Source organism: Trachurus trachurus (assembly GCF_905171665.1).
Source record: "Trachurus trachurus genome assembly, chromosome: 4".
NCBI classification, from domain to species: domain Eukaryota; kingdom Metazoa; phylum Chordata; class Actinopteri; order Carangiformes; family Carangidae; genus Trachurus; species Trachurus trachurus.
Window position 1 is genome coordinate 28,653,865 of NC_139898.1, and position 20,358 is coordinate 28,674,222.

The 20,358-nt window shown below is 44.5% G+C and overlaps 2 protein-coding genes across 3 annotated transcripts in view; both read right to left on the bottom strand.

Moving 5' to 3' along the window:
• The window catches only part of LOC310985199 (tetratricopeptide repeat protein 14-like), a 408,748-nt gene that overhangs the window by 173,980 nt on the left and 214,410 nt on the right, over positions 1 to 20,358 (bottom strand). The gene's annotated exons all lie outside the window — the stretch shown is intronic.
• The window catches only part of LOC310984902 (carboxyl-terminal PDZ ligand of neuronal nitric oxide synthase protein-like), a 221,330-nt gene that overhangs the window by 84,444 nt on the left and 116,528 nt on the right, over positions 1 to 20,358 (bottom strand). The window contains exons 1-2 of one of the 2 annotated variants that reach the window (XM_083970276.1): positions 6,594 to 6,706; positions 6,090 to 6,228 (exon numbers count right to left, since the gene is read on the bottom strand). In XM_083970276.1, coding sequence (XP_083826402.1) covers positions 6,090 to 6,228; positions 6,594 to 6,605 — 151 coding nt within the window. In that variant the 5' untranslated portion in view covers positions 6,606 to 6,706. Of the gene's footprint in view, positions 1 to 6,089; positions 6,229 to 6,593; positions 6,707 to 20,358 lie in introns of those variants that run through there. The other variant, XM_083970275.1, reaches the window with a different exon arrangement.

The window sequence follows — 20,358 nt, forward strand, 5'->3', positions numbered from 1 at the left end:
TGGCCTTTCATCATCATCACGGCTTCTCCTTCACCCTCTTGCCGTCCATCCCACATGCTCCTTCAACCTCTTCTTCCATCTCTGCCTGACTTCTTCCTACCCGTCTATTAGCGCCATCCTGCCCCTACACTTAAACCTCATCTCTGACAATCTGGCACCAGCACACACACCACCATCCTCTTCTCCCTCCTCAAAAATCCTCAACAACCTGCTCTGAGCTCCCTCCTCTGCCTCCTACTTTCTCTCCAGATCGGCGCTGTACCGCTCGTCCTCCTGCTTTGTGCTGCTGTCATGTCTTCCCCCTCTCTCCCACTTCCCAGTCAGATTCAACACTGTCAATTAAAGTGACAGAAGAAAAGGATCTTTGTGCAGAGACGGTGTTTTTTCCTCTGCATTACAACATGCAAATAGAGAAACGGTGCAGAAATGAGCTGAGCGCTGTATGAGCTAAATATAAAAGGCTCAAACAGACCAGCATGGAAGCTGAGAGGAGACTGTGAATGTGAATTGAGCGAGATATGGTTTACAAAAAAAGAAAAGAGAAAAAAAAGTGAAACATCAGAGGCGGTTCAATGCCTACCGAACCGAATCAGTTCTCCAGTTTAATGCAAAATGTACCAAACTGAAGGCGTCACGGTGGTGCAGTGGTTCGGACTGATGCCTCACAGCGAGACGGCTCTGTGTGGAGTTTCCTTTCCTGCACTGAGGTACTCCAGGTACCTCAGCTTCCTCCTCTTCAGGCCAAACACATGCGTGAGTTTCTTTATAGTGAATCAATACCAAACTAAAGGAGCTATTTCATGAATTTATCATTGTTTCGGTCATGAATATATTTATTTCTGTTTATTCTTCAACCTCTTGACCTAAATGTGATGTGTCTGACAGCAGGTTTGTTTCAGGAACATTATCTGTGATTGGCTTTTCATTAGTGGATTGTTTTTAAAGGGGAACTATGCAAGTCTGGTCACTTTTTTGCTGTTTTGGTCGTTATTTTCTCTCCACGGAGCTCCCCCTTCAGTTTCGGAGTGCATATTTTCACTGCGGTAAAAACACACAGCTCACGGGCGGTGCGTGGCGCAGTGGTTAAGGCGGCTGTCCCATGTAGAGGCTACAGTCCTCTACGCAGGCGTCCCCGGTTCGAATCCCGTATCGGGCAGACCTTTCCTGCAGGTCATTCCCCCTCTCTCTGCCTTCCCCTTCCTGTCTATCTCACAATGTGCTGTCAAATAAAGGCAATAAACCCCCCAAAAAACATTATAAAAAAATAAAACACACAGCTCACTGCTAACTCTACCTTCCTCCTGCTCTGGCCATGTGCATTTGTTTTCAACGAAGCCGGCGAGAAGGAAATCCATGGAGTGATGTCTACAGAGGTGGATAAAGTTAACAACAGATTACGGTTTGCCGGGTGTGTTTGTGTCGTTGTGCCATAAAGCCGTCCACGTTTCTCGTGAGACGAGATCTGGGACACCGGGTCGGAGGCTCTGATCTTACAAGGAACACTTAGGTGGAAGACAGAGAGCCTCCATTCTCCCTGTAATAAGTAATTTAACCATCACAATTAACTGTTTAATTAAGGTAAAAAATCTTGCATAGTTCCTCTTGAAGTCTTGACTTTGGTATTTTGCTTTAATGTGAAAGGTGGTGAGAAAGAGACGGGGGCAACAGATACAGAAAAATAAAATCTAATTGCTCTTATGTGGTCTATGCATATTACCATGACTACATTGTTTGAAACTTAATGAACTCCTGAGCAACAATACTACAGTACACTGCTGTTTGTGTTTGTATATTACAATGTCTCTAAAGCTTATGTGCAGTACAGAGCAGTTTATCTTATCTATGGTGCGTTGCAAAACTGTGTGATTGGAAAATGATTCGCCTTGTTTGAAAGTGGAACTGCGTCGGAAACACGTCTCAAAAGGCCTCAACGACTTGTTCCGATAAACGTTTTTTTGTTCTGTAGATTTATTCCAGGCGACATTAAACATGAGTGAATATCGCTGACGAGCCGATAAGAAGCTCCTTCGTGTGTCCTGCAGGCTTTAACTCAGTGTTCGGCGCTTAGCGCGCACCGAGCTGCTGAATGGAAGTGCCTGCGGCGCGGTTATGTCTTATGCTAATGTGAACTGTAATGATGGTTTTCCACTGACTGGGCATTATTAGTTCCAGAGATCTAAGCCTTTCTATACATGCTTGTTTGTTTGCTAATGGGATTATATTGTTTATGTTATGTTGCAGAACTTTGTGCGATTGTTGAAGCTGCAGAAACTTTTTTTTTTTCATGAACAAAACATCACTTTCTCCACACTTTTCTTGTCTTTTTGTCATCTTTTCTTGGGACTCCCTGCTGCTCAGCCTCGTCCTCCCTCCTCTAATCCACTTCTACATTTCATCTTTTCTTGCTCCTCCGTTCTTTTTCCTCTAATGTGCCTTTTCTCCACCCCCCTCCCCTCTCCTCTCTCCATGCTATCCAGATTTGCGTTTCTCTAATCCACCATCTCCCACTCTCCTCTCCCTTCTCTCCTTTCATTGCCATGATAATTAGTTCTCCAGATAAGCTCATTGGTTGTGCATGGCAGCTCTTGTGTTGCCAAACACACCATGACAGCGAGTGTGTGTCTGTGTGTGTGTGTGCACATTTGTATGCATGTGCGGTTGTTTCTCTATGTGTGTGTGTGTGGATGTACAGTTATAGCGCGTGGGTGATCTCTGGGCTCATCAGCATGTGAAAGCCAGCTCGTCTCTGGAGGGCTGCAGGGGGCTGTGGAGATAACGCACCCGGCCTGACGCCTGCCTTCACATCAGGGAGGAGGAGGAGGAGGAGGAGGAAGAGGAGGAGGGGGAGGAGGAGGAGGAGGAGGAGGAGGGTGAGCTGACCACTGCCCGGCTGCTGTAATAATGACTGGAGCGGTGCAGTGAAAGAAGACGACTTTTATGGACGCCGACTCTCTCTGTCTGTCATCTCAGACCCCCCTCGGAGCCACGTTTCACCGCTGTCGCTGTCGCCGCCGCACTGAGACCCGTCCCCCCGTCCCCCCGTCCCCCCGTCCGGGCACGAGGCCGCGGATAAAAGTAGCTCATCCCATCAGTGTTGTTGTGCAGCCTTTCTCTGGGTTGACTCATCCGTGACATTCAACCCAAGCATTGCACTCTCCTGCTTGCCAACTTGGGCACAATGCAGGCGGGAATTAGCACGCCCATGTGTGTGTGTGTGTGTGTGCCCATGTGTGTGTGTGTGTGTGTGTGTGTGTGTGTGATACATGTACAGCACAATCTGTTTGTGCAATCTGACGAGACTCGACTGTGAGAATTGTGTAGGTGTTGGTGCGCAACGGGTTGACGAGGCTTCACATTTTGCATTATTTTTGGATTGTATATCCAATTGCCACCGTCTCCAGCGTGTCCTCCATGATGCAGGTTTCACACTTTTTTTTACTTCTATTCGATGACCTAAAAATAAAAATCCACCCAGGTTTGTTTATCTTGTTTTAACCAAACGGGGGGTGAGAGCAGAGCGGCTCCTCTGCTGAGCTGAAACCTCGCGGACGGATCCAGGAACTCCGTCTTCCTTCCTGACCCACTTCCCCTCAGCGCCGCTTCGAGCCTCATACAGAAATAAAAACTGCAGCTTGTTTTGGTTGTGTTGTCGCAGCCCCGATCATCAGCTCTGTCAGGAAATGCAACACGACTCGGGCCGTTTCTCTTGGGCCTCTTAAACCTTTGTGATTATCAAACATGGGCCTTCAGGGAGGGAGGCCATACGTTTAATGAGACAGCTGTTAATGCTGTCACCTGGCAACTAAACAGATTATGACTCAGGCTGCGATATGATCTGTCCCATTAAGCTCGGCAGGCGACAGCATCTGACGGATCTCATTATTACTGAGCTTCACGACAAAAAGGTAAGTTGCACATAAAATGATAATAAATGGTTATTTTTCCACTTAATGTTTATATAGGAGGCTTTATATGCTTTTATTTTGAAGAAAGAAGTAGTGAGATGACAGGAAGTAAGAGAAATGCTGTGCAGAGGAAGGTGGGATAAACGTTGGGATTTTATCAAACATGAACCGTATAACTATTTTAAATGTTCCGTACTGGATAAAGGTGGATGCCCATGTGTAGTTTGATTATAGATCAGGTCTAGATTTCATATCAATACTGTGAATGTATCAAAAACTGAGTCATAAAAACCAGCTGTCAGGACTTCTGTTATTTTGTGATGTCACAGAAATGCTGCCTCCAGCCGTGCCCACCTGGACACAGTGTCCAATTTTGCAGGATTTTAATGTTTCTTTTTATCTGAAATCTGCTTTATTTATTTATTTTATCTAAGGATGCACCGACACCGGTATCGGGTATCGGTCTGATCGTTGTAAACAAATGCACATGGCCAGGCGGACAGCTATAGCAAAACAGCGGAAAAGCGACTGGACTTGCATAGTTCCTCTTTGAGTAAACATTTGAAATCTCAGCACGACGCAGAATATAAGGAGTTCACTTTTGTTTTGTTCAATTTCAGACAGTATGTGTGGCAGTGCCATGTTTATAAAAGCACTAATGTTGAATGTCAGTAGGATTAGGATATATGACAATTTTGTTAAAGTCATGTTTGTACTGCAGTGAAACTTGTGACAGTCACCCATGTACAAGAAAAACATACTGAGGAATGTTGTTCAAATAACAGACTCGGTATCAGTGAGTACTCAAATGCAAGTACTCGTACACAACTCGTTTTGAAAAAAAAAGTGGTATTGTGCACCCCTAATTTTTATAAACAGCCAATCGCAGGCTCTGAGCTGAGAGAGGTGGCAGACACCTGTTGATCACATGATGATCTTTGTTCTGCTGCCTCCTCTCAGACACTTTATGTTTTGTTTTCAATTTTTGGACACATTCTTCATCGTCTGCCTCCTCCTCCATCAGTGAACCCCCGACCCGTTACATCAGCTCCACCCACAGCGTCTGAGTGCCTCTGCATTTTCTCCATTGTTGTGTTGAGAAAACACTCTGGCTGTGTTGAGTTGACTTCTGTTGAATCACCTGCTGTGTTTCATGTAGCAGAACTATGGCACAGAGTCTCTACAGTGTGAAACAATGCCTCTGTCCTCTCTCACAGATTTAGTCCTTGAACGTCTGCAATTTGTTGCTTAATGACACAGTCAAGGAGGCTCCAGAACGGCTACTGATGAAAAGAGAGGCGATGAACAAAGAAAAAGAGAGGGTTGAACAAGATATTCATACGTTTGTTTTTCCTTTCAACACCTCAGATCACAATGCAAACATTCACCCTGACTAATGTCACTTTTGGATTCCTCAGAGCTACTGTATCATTTAGAAACCGGCGGCAGAGCTAAACGTTTACACTAGGGATGCACATTTTGAATTTTTTTTCTGACCGATAACCGACGCTCGTTAACCGATTATTAACCGTTAACCGATAAGATTAAGAATCTTGCGGCGCACGGCCAAAAAAAAAAAAATTTTTTTGGTTTCAATTTTTTTGTTGCCGTTAAATACCCACGTGCGCCGCGACAGCTGATCAGTGCGCTCTGTCTCAGCTGATCGCGCTCTGGAGGTTAGATCGTCCAATGTAGAACTGTTTTTATACAAAGTGCAGCCAAACACCAGGCTGAAGGAGCAGCAGAGCTCCTCTGACAGCTCCTCTGTGGAGCTGCAGGAGAGCTGCAGGTGAACAGGCTGGAGAGCAGCGACGTCCTCTTTTTTTTTTTTTTTTTTTTTTCCAGCGCCGTAGTTACAGGTGATGCACATCTATGTCCGTGTAGGTTACATTTATTGTCTGATCTTCCTTCATGGGGGCTGCTGCACATACTGTCAGTCCTCCTGTGTAACTTTTTGCTGTGAAATATGACTGAAGGCACGTGAACTCTGCACGTGTCGACACGCCCCCATGAGCTGACGACATAAGGAGCTAATAAAAAAAAAAAATAACCGATAGTATTAATCGGTCAAAGTTCTTGTTATCGGTTAAACGGTTAATCATGTGCATCCCTAGTTTACACACAATGCAAAGGCAGAACAAACGTGATACCGACTGTGTTGCAGGTGTTTGTGTGTTTGTGTACCTGAGATGGAGTCGTTGCCGTTCTTCTCGCTGTGGCAGTCCTCCTGTCCGTCTGCGTTCTGCTGCGTGTGCTGCAGACTCAGCTTGTGACAAACCTCGAAGGCCTGGCCGACCGTCCGCACGATGCGCATGGCCTGACTCTGGACGGACGGAGACACAGAAAACACTGTTTTAATTATCAGAAAACACCAATCAGTAACACATTTATGTCGTCATTAGGATGAAAACACTCATCATTAAACCATCTGAGTCTTGTGTTATTGCTTTTTGTCCCTGCAGAGAGGTGAAAACAAAACACATCCCTCCTCATGTAGCTGGGGATTTTTCCAGGAGTCTCCAGCTTTTTTCCCTCCGGTGTCAGGTGCAGACTGGACCCACATGTGTTATTTTATATCAAACACACACAATAGGTACTTCTTATATGTAGGTCACAGAATCAATTACAAATTCAGTGTTATGTGAGCAAATATCCACTGTGCGATTTCTATGGATTTGTGTTTTATACCCCGGGGAGCATCGACTCGGATGCGGCTGCTTATCTCCTCTGCGTCCCCCTCTTCCCGCCACCCCGCTCCGCTCCGAGAAGAGAAGAAGGCAGGTCGAGTGAAAACAGCTTAGGTGACTTCTATCTTGCCATCTGCCCTCTCTTGTCTGGCATGTCAGACGGCAGGGGAGGCGCAGAGGCAGAAAAGATTTCATTTTAAAGCGCTGAGGCCTGGCCTCCAAACACCACTCCTCCACAGCTGAATGAGCAGAACAGATGCACCGCGGCCCGAGAGCCAGAACACAACCAGGACTCTGCCAAAGGACAAAAACCCTCTCTCTGTCTCTCTCTCTCTGTCTCGTCCCCATGGTCAACTCACTCTACAGCACTCTCAAGCCTTGTCCCACATGTGCTCACAAGCTCAATACAATCGAAAAAAAAAAAAAAAAAAGATGCTTTACATTTATTGGTCGCCTCTGGGAGTTTTTAGCTTCTTTGTACTGGGCCCTTGTTACAGATACACATTCTGATCCCATCTGATCCACATCCACTGAGACAACAAATAAGAAACACAGTGAAAGCCTGAAACTTTACACACACTGGCCCTCATTTATCAAACTTGCGCAGGATCTGGTGTAGATTCTGGTGTAAATATCAGTGTAAGGCAAGTGTCACGTGTGATTTACTAAAAGTGTGTACGCTGCTGATTTCGGCGTAGAACCGGCGTGGTGGTGATAAATCCGGCGACTGAAAACGAACGTAATTTAAATGTCACGCCCCGATATATTCCTGCTTTAGAGGCGTCGCCCTGCCCCTTTTACGACATGGAGACACGGAAGACGGCCAAGAAGAGGGACTTTACTGGCGTTACCGCGTTGAACAGGGAGAGGGCGGCCGCGGCAACATTAAATATCTGGACATTGATAGATTTATAGATTTTGTGATTGATAAGCGTCATCCCGGTGGATGGAGGCTGCAGACGCACGTGTCACCGACCACGTCAGGAAACCCAGCGACCTCATGAAATGCTCCTGCAGTTTACTAAACACAAGTGACTGAGGAGAAATCATAGGCATATTACTGCTGCGAACGCGACCTTATGACCATCAGCACCGATGATATGGTTCGGCTGATGGAGGGATGTGAAACACCGGCCCGATCTCCCGCTGACAGGTCCCGGTGACGGAAAAAAAAGAAAAGAAAAACACTCCGCCGAGATCAGCTGCACCTGGACAGGTAGCGGAGCCCCCCCCACCCCGCCGGCTCCGGTGTCCGGCAGAGAGAGAGACTGAGGAGCCGTCCGGTCATGCTCTGGTGCTGCAGATGTTGGAAGTTTGTGTGTGTGATCTACAATAACAGGTCTGTCTGTCATTGACTGTTTCTGTTTACACAGCTGATTAGGCTGGGCCAGATTCACAAAACGTTCTTAAGAAAAAAAATCTTCTTAAGTGTCATTTTTTTCTTAACTTCTGTCTTAAGAAGAAAAAAGAGAAGAAGTCATATTCTCCAAAAAAGTTCTTAAGTATTTTCTCAACTTTGTTCTTAAGTTTCTTCTTAAGAAAAAACTTAAGAACAAATTGTATTCTTGAAATCAAAGTTCTCAAATTTGTTCTTTACTTTTTTCTTAACTTTAAGACAACCTTGACCTGTCTTAAATTCCTACGGTGTATAGGTAAACCTCTAAAATCACCATTTTCAACAAATTTTAGACAAGTTTAGACTAGTAGCTAGGTCATATTTGTGCCCAAAAATAAATGTTAGACTTATACATATGATTGAAATCCGTTTTAATCATCACCTATGGGCTTCTAGTCCTGTGTGGTGTTTTGTTTTGTTGTGCACGGGTCGGGGTCGTTTCTGGGTGGAGAGCGAGAGTTGATGACAGAGCTCAGGTGAAGCTACAGTATGTGGAGCAGAGTAGGAGGCTGAGGGCTGCTAGCTGCACTAACTTAGCTGTCTCTGATGCTGCTGAGTGCTAGCACGTCTCTCTCCCTCAGCAGCAGCAGTCAGGACTGCAAAGAAAAAAAAAGAAATAACAGTTACAGTCTGAGTGAAGCGCTAGAGCCGCGGACCGATTCCCGACCGACACCGACAATTAAAGCCTCGACTGGTAGGGTACTTGTAGTGAGTTAGCTCGATGCTAACTAGCGGTTAGCATCCGCCGCTAACGCCGGAGGCTCCTGTGACGGCCGGTTATCGGCTCACGGCTCCAGAGCTTCACGCAGACTGTATTTCCTTCCCTTTGCAGTCCAGGCAACTGCTGCTGTCAGGGGCAGGAGGCTACACAGCTTAGCCCCAGAGGAAGGACCCAGTTTCAATGTTTTGTTTACAAACTGCAACGAACAAAACTCCAGACTCTACCTGCATGCAATGCAATGACGTATTTTAAGAAGTTCTTAAGTAGGAAAAATAAGAAATTCGTAAGAAATGACTGTTCTTAAGACAGTTCTTAAGAAAATATTGAGGAATTGCACTTAAGAACTTTCTTATGAACTTCTTAATTTTCTTCTTAAGACATTTCTTAAGATCTTTCTTAAGAACATATTGGTGAATCCGGCCCCAGGTCTGTCTGTCATTGACTGTTTCTGTTTACACAGCTGATTAACGAGCATCTGTCACGTCGTGGTTTTTAATTCATCTCAGTTGCTTAAAATAAAACTCGAGTTATATTTTCAACACGGACTTGGTTTTATCGTTTCTTTTTTTTTTTTGGCTACTTTTTTAAAATCTTTTTATCAATATAAACAACAACAACATGTGGTCCACATCGCTGCGTTATTAGACTATGGTTTAATAATCATTCTGACACAGCAGCACTCGTTCCTGCATGTTCTACGCTGGTTCCAAATGTGCGTACACCTGGTCAGAGCTGGCGTGAGATCTGTGCGTACCGTACGCTCACACTCAGATTAATAAATGCCGATCCTTGCGGTGAATTTGGTGTACACCCATTTTTTTGGTGTACGCAAGTTTAATAAATGAGGGCCACTCAAACTGAAGCAAACTAGCTACAAAGCATCTTGTGGAGTTGTGACCTCTGCATAAGGAGCTGCTCACCTGATCTCACCTATATTTGTCTGTGTGTGTGTGTGTTTGTTTGTCGGCAAGATTAGACAAGATACACAAAACCAATTTGCACCAAACTTGGTGGCACCATGTGTCCCGACCCTGGGAGGAATCCATTTAATTTTGGTGTCGGTCCAGTTCAGTTTTACCTCAGTACCTCAGGAAATTAATCATGTTTGCATCTCAGGGATGGATGGATGGATGGATGGATGGATGGATGGATGGATAGATGGATAGATGGATAGATAGATAGATAGAGACAGAGAGAGAGAAAGTGAGAGATACAGTAGAGATAGATAGATAAAGAGATATATAGAGAGAGAAAGAGATAGAGAGAGAAAGAGATGGATGGATGGATGGATGGATGGATGGATGGATGGATGGATGGATGGATGGATGGATGGATGGATGGATGGATGGATGGATGGATAGATAGATAGATAGATAGATAGATAGATAGATAGATAGATAGATAGATAGATAGATAGATAGATTTTTTTTTTAGCCTAAACAACCTTTAGCTCGTTCCTTATTTGTCGACCTGACACCTGTCTTCTTCTTCTCTTTTCCAATTTCTCTGGCTACAAACTTGTATTAATATCCTGGAGCAGATGAGACAGATGGTTCTGACGGCATCGAGGAAAACAAAGATAAACGGTTTGTCAGTTGAAGAGAAAATTGGTTTCCGAGCCAGACAAGACGTCAAGTCAAAAACTAACAGAGTCATATACGAAACAACACAGTGTCACTGTCGGGAGAGTCGTCGTCGTCGTCGTTGTGTCGTTGTTTTGTGTTTTGAGAGTTCTGTAGGAAGCTGCTGCTGATGCATTTGCACTTGTCACATGACGAGATGGGAAATATCCTGTGAGCTTCACTTCAGGAAGCCTCCACCCTTCACTCTCCTCCACAGACCCACTGTGCTGTTCCCTTCTTTTTCATCATCTCCACTCCCCTGCCTCCTCCTCCTCCTCCTCCTCCTCCTTTTCCTTCTCTTCCTCCTCTGTGGACCCTCCATTCATGTCTTTCCACCCCACGCCGGCCCTCAGCTTGACAGTAAACACATGTGTTTTTCCTTTGAAGACGTTTCCAGAGGCGGCTGTACGGGGGACGAGAGCAGACACACAGCGAACACACCAAAGGCTAAAGCTCCCCGACTGTCTGGAAAACACACAAACACAACTCTGTGCACACACACTTTTTTTTTTTTAAGTTTATGTGTACCTTCCTCTCAACTGTAACTTTTCAATGACCTCTTAAAAAAAAAGGAAATGCACCGATAAATTGCATCCAACTTATGTCAATGTCAACATTTTCGTGGCCATGTTTCTGGTCGATGGCGACAAACCCCCTATTTTTAATATTTTAAAACCTGAACTCAGGTCTGCAGGGATGCCGTGTGGCGGTAATAACAGCCTTTGGGGTAAAAGGTGAATCCTGAGCAGGCACTTTGGACCCAAAACAGCAGCATCCGGTCTTTAATCTTCTGCAGGGTGAGCACAGCAGCGGAGAGTCGGAGCATGCGAGGGCGCTGCGGAGGTCATGGACGAATCTTCACAGCATATCAACTACACAGCGCCAGTGTTGTGTGCTACTGTGAGAATGTATGTATATTAAAATACCTCGGAGCCAGTGTAGGAAACTTGGGGAGAGCCGAGATGTGAGCTGTGTTCTTTGCTCCACTTAAACTCTGCCAGCGGCTTTTTATAAGCTGCAATTGTTTTATGGAGTTTTTTTTTTTTTTTTTTTGGGAGGGGGCGAACTAAAGTATTGGGAGTATTTTTTTGCCAAAAATGTAATAAAAATACGCCAACAAGCTTCTGTGTGTCCGACTTAGAAAGGAGGTCGACCAGCGCTGAGTCTGTTGAGGTGATTTATCAGCTTCTTCCACGTGGGACGAGTTTAATACCGTGAGCGTTAAGTACAAATTGTTACATAATTGTTTTAAGCTGCCGGCGTTTTGCTCCTCTCGCTCTCTCCTCTGTGGATGTTTCCCTCTCACAGACCAGACTCCTCCCCCCCATGGGTGCGATGCAGGTGATGCGGAGGCAAATTAAAGTTTGTTATTGGCGCTTTTTCCCGTTGTTGTTGCTTTGTTGAACTCTGTTTTTGTGCAGAGTCAAATCAAACTTGATAATGACTTTCTTCTTTTACATGCAAATTTAAAATAGCTCCAATAGAAAAAGCTAATTAGACCAAGACAATACCGACACTAGGATAACACTGCAGGTTAAATCACACATTTATCAACCGTTTTAGAGGAGTTTTTAAGTAAACGTGTTATATTGTGATTGTTTTCCAGTATTTATAGGCCAAATCATTTGGTCCTAATTAAGGACATTTAATTGGATTCTTTATTAATTAACTTTAACCACAACTATGATCTCTCATTATATAATAACAGAAGCATTTCCATTGGTTTAACTTAATCTCATCTTAAAAAGTTTTAGTTTGAAAAAGTGAGTCAACAAGTTTCTTGTGCAGCAGGTTGTTATGATCTATAGTTACATTTTGTTGCTAGGTGACATCTAGTGGGTGAAGTAATTACAAAGACGTCTGGTTCTTCACACACGAGGTGTTCGACATGGCCGACCACGATGTTATCTCTTGTAACCATGACAACACAGATCATTTAATGTTGATGAACTATAGTACTTATTAGATCAAAGACGGCTCCTGCACACTGTCTTAACTTGCATAGTCGTTTTAATGAAAGCACAAGCACTTGGACCTTCGTCAGGTTATATTATGGTGTGAGAAGAGGAGGAAGTTTAAATACCCTCCAAAGACCATGTGGGCCAATCAGAGCCTGCACCTGCTGTGACATCATAACACAACAATAGTTCATACAGCACAAGCAAATACATATATATCAATGGACAATAGAATAAACAGAGTCCATCAGCACAATACAAAACAGTAATGTGGACTCTATTTATTATATTGTACTGTTTTGTAAGTTTTTAGTGATGAAGTAGCTAGTTATTGAAACAATCTCATCCTCAATCTAAGCTATGGCTGTTGTTGTAACCATGGAAACACTCCCTCCCATCGGTCGTATCCGAGGTAGATAAAAAAAAAAAGACGACATGTATGATTGTTGAAGTTTTCTTTGTGTCATTTCCACCTTTGTTAAATGGACTGTCGTCTTCTCACACACTTATCTTCAAATATTCAACTTTTCTCTCTCTTTTTGACAGGATGGTGTTGCACTAGGCCCCCCCCCTCTCTTTCTCTATTCTTTCTCTTTTTCTTTTCGCCCTGAGCCATCAATATCACTCCAGTGGATCTCCATTCCTGGAGGCTGACAGGACATCCGGGAGATTTGTCACTCAAACGTACTAAAAGACTGTACATCCTGCTGTAAAGATACAGAGTAGCTCTTAAGTTGGACATCTGTCACTATCTCTGTCCCCCCTCCTCCTCCTCCTCCTCCTCCTCCTCTTCTCCCCCATCACTTTCCCTCTCTGAATAAATGCAGCTCTCTCTCTGCATCTCTCTCTCCCTCTCTCTCTCTCCCTCTCTCTCTATACATCAAACTGCCAGGGAGCTGGATCTCAGTAGCTGATAGGACCAACAGCCAGAAAGCCTGATGCATTATTTATCCCAGATTACCCACAGAGCTTCAGCTGTGCTTTCTGTTGCCCTCTCGGTGCTTTTGGCACAAGCAAAAGAGGCAGACGGGGGAATATAACGCAACCCAGGAAAAAGCCGGGTAAACAATGAGAGTTACGACTGATTAAAGCCTTTTCTCTCCGACTCTGTCTCTGTGTCTCTCTCTCCTCTGGTGACGAGCGCATTCATTCGTCTTTTCTCGTGTTTACATATTCACCCCACATCTCCACAACTTACACATCCATCACTCTGCACACAGACAAAAGAGAGATTACAGCATGCAGCGGCCTGGATACCTCGATTTGATTTATTCTGCGCCCTCTGACCCCATCAGGACGCACACTGGACCTGATGCTCACACACACACACACACACACACACACACACACACACACACACACACGGACACACACTTTAGCTTCAAGTGCAGAAGGAAGGAGGAATAATACTGAGCGTGAGTGTGTGAGAGGATGTAATCAGGGTTAAAATTTGTACTAATCAATAGACAGGTTTGTGTGGGAGAAACTGGCGGAGGAGAAATTAGTTTGTGATGCCCCAGTGGCTCAAGACAGCATCATACACACACACACACACACACACACAGACACACATACACAGTCAAACACACTCACGTAGCTCAGACTAGACCTGGTTATGGAGCCGTAAACACAGAAATGAGTTCTGAGCATCAACAACCGTCTCGTCGCTCTCATAGAAAAACCAAGACACGATGACTCCAGCCGAGCAGCAGCAGCAGCAGCAGATGACGCAGGTCTCCTGAACACACGCTGGGCCCATATTTCATACGTAACAGCTGTCACAGGTTAATCTATCGTTGCCACGGCAGCAGAGGCTCATCCAGTCTGCAGCATCACTGCTGAAAAATTACAAAATAAAAGTTTTTGTCTTCTTCTTCTTTTTCTTCTGTCTCCTTTCACCAGAGTTGTTAATGTAGTAGCAGAAGTTTTATCAAAATGTGGTGCGTTCAGAAAACACTTGAATGTTTTACATTTTAGGCGTTATTGAATGTGACGGCCAGGGTTATTATAGTTTTCATTTTCATTAGTTTTTATTTTTATTTAGTTTTTCAGTTTGCTTTTTTATTTCAGTTTAGTTAGTTCAACAAGTGATTAAAGGCCCCATGGCATGAAAAATGTGATTTTGGTTATTTTTTCGTGCTTGGGGAGGTCTCTGGGCCTCGTATATACTGCCCCATGCATCAAACTGGTCATAAACGGAGAGACACACAACCCCCCATTTGTAGGAACATTCTCTTTAAGACAAGCAGATAGCACTTCCTCCTTTCTGTGATGTCACACACAAGGTGACTCCGCCCACCGTGACCAGTTGTTTTTTTTTTCAATTTTTATGAATGCAGCTTAGGTTCCAGTTACTTGCCTGTGATTGGCCCGACCACATGCCATTCTAAAACAGTGAGCCAATCAGAGGAGAGGTTCTCATTCTCTCTTCTGATTGGCCAAATGACCTGTGCCTGCTAGAGCTCCAGAAAGAGGCAACAGAAAGGGGCAGTATAAATGATATTGAGCAAATCACAGGTACTCAAAACCAATGATACATCTTGTTAGGGATATCTGCAGGTAAATAAACCCAGAGAAAAGTGCACAGCATGGGGCCTTTAAGTAGTTTTAGTTTAGTTTTTATTTTTGAGGAATTGACTAGTTAGGGCCCGAGCGACGACAAGCTTCCGGTCATGTAACCTATTGACGCCAAACCACTGCAGGACCATCGTGCTACACATGCTCTGTGACTTGCCTCTTTTTTTTTAATTTTAACGGCCCTCATATTTTAAATTCTTGAGACATTTCATAATGTAAATAATGTAAAAATTAGCGTTTTTGCTCAACAGTGTCCACGTCATGTTGCCCATTGACACCAAACCAGTGCAGGACCATTAGTGCTACAGTACACATGCTCTGTCTGTTCATTGCAGAGATCATTTCATGCCGACTTTGCCAACATAACCAGAAATATTTATATATTTTGGACCTAATGTATAAAACAATTATTTATATACTTAAAAAAAAATCTGTAAAATGAATGCTTTTATTCTGCACCCCTCTGGACGTTCTGTGGCTGTATTATTTTGGAAAAATTAATCGTTTTGATGAAAACGTTGTATAAGCTTTAACTATAATAACCGTGCTGGTGTCCTGTCCAAACTGAGCCCTGCGCAGGAAAAACAGGTAGAGAAGATGAAGAAGATGAAGAAGAAGATGGTGGTTGTGGTGGTTATGATGTATTTTTTATCACGGACACGGTTCAGGTGTAGCTTCAAAGACGACGGAGCAGACAGCGGCGCACTTCAGAGGCTGCGGAATCAATTTGGGCCGATCAATAATATTGAATTATTGAATATAATCTGCTTTTTTTTTCTAGTTTTGCACAGTTTCACAGCTTTATGAAATGTACAGTGACAAATAAAGATAAAATAATAATATCCTACACTGTAATCTCAGTCCTGCAGTTTATCTCTGTCTCAGACTGGACCTGCTGGACGGTTTTGGACTCACACAGAGAGCGTGAGGTGTAAACAATGAAACAGCCAGAGTCTGAGCCGCTGGAGAATAAGTCAGGAAGGTGGTGTACTTTCTGGAAACTTAACTTTATCCTGCCTCATAAAAAAAAGGGGGGAAAAAGTGCACATATGGGGAGATGTATTGATTTCTGCCTGTTTACACCTCAGCACTGACAACTCATGAGCAACACTGTTTCTGGAAAAGTCGTGGTATGACGCAAACACACAGACCAGACCCTGTGTTCACATTGACTTATGATTGAATTCAGACTCTGCTGCTGTAAAATCGAGACAAAGAGGTAAAAAATAAATGAAGTAGAGAAAGTAAGAAAAGGCAGAGAGCTGAAGACGGAGGGATCGTTTCACTGATATATGGATATTCAATAAAAAGTGCTGAAAGGCTATTAAATCCAATTATCTTATACCAAGCTGGTTTGAGTTAAGTAAAAAAAAAAAAAAAAAAAACCTGAGTCTTCACCATCAATTTGTCCAGAAGGAGCCTGATGTCATTTTATATCTGTGCTCTTCACTGACAATGATGAACCCACTGACCCTCGGCTCGAATGTTTACACTTATACTCTGCCCATGTGAACTTACAAATACACTTCAGTTTTATATTTTATATCTTCACATTGAACTTTAACTGCTTTTATTTATCCTGTAGCTCAGATGGAAATAGCCTTGAGCAATTTTTCAAAATAAATGCATCTAAAGCATCTCTTTTCTTACTTTGTAATCATCTTCCAAGGCAAAAGATTCAGTTTGTCGTCATCAAACCATTAGATGACACTGTGGTTGGAGGGCAGAGAGGGAGTTCAATCAGCATTTGATATGATAACTATAATTAGCAAAGGACAAGAGACGAGTCAGACTCGTTATCCAACATAACTGCTGGATGAGTAAATAAATTAAGTTCTAAAAAATGCTCCATTACTTGATGTTTTTATGTTTTTAATCCAGTGGGTGTTAAGTGCTTTTGCAGAACTCCCCCTGTTAAAAAAAACAAAACAGAAAGAATTGTGTGCCTTGTCAGTATAATTTTAACAATAACGGCATAAAACAGTGCAGCTGGCAGCTATACTCTCCACTCAGCGGCGGTGATGGGATGTTTAGTGTTGCAGTCTATTATCAGGTTTAAAGGACCATAACTGGGTTTTTACACCTCGTTGTCTTTAATCACTGTGCACAGCGAAGGCATCAAGCTGAGGATCTGACCGGTGGACGAAGGATCGCACAGAGAGAGAGAGGCTTCGCCCTCTGGCCGTCACGGAGGTGCTGAGTGGATTTTATAGCTCTTTCGATTTCTGTATAAATGTAAAACACTGAGGTGCAGGTGGAGCTGAAGGAAACACAGGATTAATCCCGTGAGCTCCGTGACTGCGGGTAAAGCCAACGGGGTGGAAGGTGGGACTCGGTAGAAGGTCACATTTGTTCAGTGTGCCGCAGCCTTGACCTGGAAATGTGATATTTATTGACCAGTCAGCTGAAATCAGCTCACAAGCTTTAGGGTTTCTGCAGCGTTTTATGAGCAGGGATCCAGTCGCAGGCTCACAAACCAAATCCACCCCCTGGAGCACAAATCTGTAATTAGCACCTCTGTAAAAAATCGTTGTGCGTTGTCCAGATATCACACTCCCAAGGCCAAACACAGTGCTAAAACCACCAGGTCAAAAGGTCAAAAAGTCACTGTGACCTTTTGACCAACAAACAACAAAACTGAATCGATTTGTCCAAGTGAATGTTTGCACCAGATTCAGGGGATTCCCTTCAGATTTCATGAGGTGAACTTTTACCCTTTAACCATCAAAATCAATTCATCCTTGAGTCCAATTGAACCTCTTGAAAACTGTTGCAGGAGCGAGGGCATAAAAAATTCACAGCCTGAAAACTTTGGGGAGAGAAACTATCGAGTCTGGTTGCTTTTCTGCTGTTTTGCTAACCCTCCTCGCTGCCATGTGCATTTGTTTACAACGAAGCTGGTGAGAAATCAATTAATAAAGCCGTAGATAACGTTATATATCATATACGATGTTACGATGTGTATATTTGTGTTGTCTTATCTGCCATAAACAAGAGATTACGGGTGTTTGTGGAGGTTGGTTTTCGGCCAAGAGACGCTACAGTAGGTGGAAGGCAGAGAGCCTCCATTCCCCCTCTTAACAAGTTACAAGTCATTTATTTAAACAGCACTATTATTTTGAAGCTGTTTAATTAAAGTCAAAATGTAGCATAGTTGAGGTAACAATCTTGCATAGCTCCTCTTGAAACTCACACTTTAAGGTTAAAGACATTTCTCTTTTCATGTGCTTATAGCTAAGCTCTTTCAAACAATTTTAAACATTATCTATTTTCTTTTATTCTACTCTGTTGTTTGAAAAAAAAAAAACGTTTGTTTTTATGCTGTTCTTTTCAAATGTTTTGTCTTTATGTAAAGCACATTGAGTTGCCTTGGTATGAAATGCGCTATACAGTATAAATAAAGATGCCTTGCCTAAATACAGTCGTTTGAGTATTGGAGGCGTCTCTCAGCCTGTGAGCTGGTTCATCTCCTGCCTACACACAAACCTCTGGTTCAACAACAAACTCATTTCTGTGTCCGCACTGGGACGTCGTCTGAGAGAGGAGGAGGAGGAGGAGGAGGAGGAGGAGGAGGAGGAGGAGGAAGAGGAGGAGGAGGAGGAAGAGGAAGAGGAAGAGGAGGAGGAGAACTGTGACTATGTGACCTTGTGTTACGTGAGGGGGGCGGTGATGATTCTCCAACAACAAACCAGGAGATCAAACCTGAACTGAGGGACCAGCAGGGTCAACGAGGAGAGAGGAGACGGGGAGGAGCTACGTCAGGTCCGGAGAGAGACTAATGAGGCCGAGGAGCAGGACGGAGGAGGACGGAGGAGGACGGAGGAGGACGGAGGAGGACAGAGGAGGAGGACAGAGGAGGACGGAGGAGGACAGAGGAGGACAGAGGAGGACGGAGGAGGACAGAGGAGGACGGAGGAGGACGGAGGAGGACAGAGGAGGACAGAGGAGGACGGAGGAGGACAGAGGAGGAGGGAGGAGGACGGAGGAGGAGGACGGAGGAGGACGGAGGAGGACAGAGGAGGAGGACGGAGGAGGACGGAGGAGGACGGAGGAGGACGGAGGAGGACAGAGGAGGACGGAGGAGGAGGAGGAGGACGGAGGAGGACGGAGGAGGACAGAGGAGGAGGACGGAGGAGGACGGAGGAGGACGGAGGACGGAGGAGGACGGATGAGGACGGAGGAGGACGGAGGAGGACGGAGGAGGACGGAGGAGGACGGAGGAGCACGGAGGAGGACGGAGGAGGACGGAGGAGCACGGAGGAGGACGGAGGAGGACGGAGGAGGACGGAGGAGGACGGAGGAGGACGGATGAGGACGGATGAGGACGGAGGAGGACGGAGGAGGACGGAGGAGGACGGAGGAGGACGGAGGAGCACGGAGGAGCACGGAGGAGGACGGAGGAGGACGGAGGAGGACGGAGGAGGACGGAGGAGGACGGAGGAGGACAGAGGAGGACGGAGGAGGACGGAGGAGGACGGAGGAGGACGGAGGAGTTCCCACTGACTCAGCCACCGTTATTACCGTTGTTTGAGCTGCAGTGGCTGATTAAAAAACCGATCAGCAGCAGCAGCAGCAGCAGTTTTTCCCCCTGGACTGTGGAGGTGGCGAGTGGGAGGAAGGTGACGCCAGACTTCATGACATCTCCAGCTTCACCCCGCCCCCCCCCTCCTCCTCCCCCTGCAGCAGCTCCACTGAGCCGCCTGTCGCTGAAGGAGCTGCTCCTCCCACGCTGCTCCTCTGTCTGCCCCTGCAGCGGTCGGACTCTCCGACAGCTGCCAGCACAGCCCACATCTGGCTGTCACACTCACATCTGGACTACGATCACCCTGTCATTACTGCGACTACAGTAATTACTATTCTCTGCTATACGTCGTACTGGTGTTTACGCATTCATGCACTTGTCACTTTGTCTTTTGTTCTGCATACAGCACATATAATGTGTGCATCTATATAATTATTCATATCCTTATTGTGTTCATTTTGCTCTTATGTTGTTGTGTACTGTCTGAACTTTTGGGTAACCCCTTTAATTTACAGGGCACCAATTACGTGATAATGTCAAGAAATAGCCTAGAAATAATGGTCAATTTCGTAGTAATATCATGTTTTTCATAAAGGCAAAAGATTAGACATGCTTTTCATGCTTTGAATTTTTTTGTGAAAGGTCAGAATTTTTCTCCACCAAGTCTTGCAATTGATTGTTACTTCTGGGCTATTTCTGCGCAATCAATCGTTATTTCTTGGCTTCATTTAGACAGATTATAGATAGATAGATAGATAGATAGATAGATAGATAGATAGATAGATAGATAGATAGATAGATAGATAGATAGATAGATAGATAGATAGATAGATAGATAGATAGATAGATAGATAGATAGATAGATAGATAGATAGATAGATAGATAGATAGATAACATCCTCTGTACACATAGGCAATTTCATAGTAATGTCGAGAAATTGAAAGGAAACTTAATGTTATTTCCAGGCTA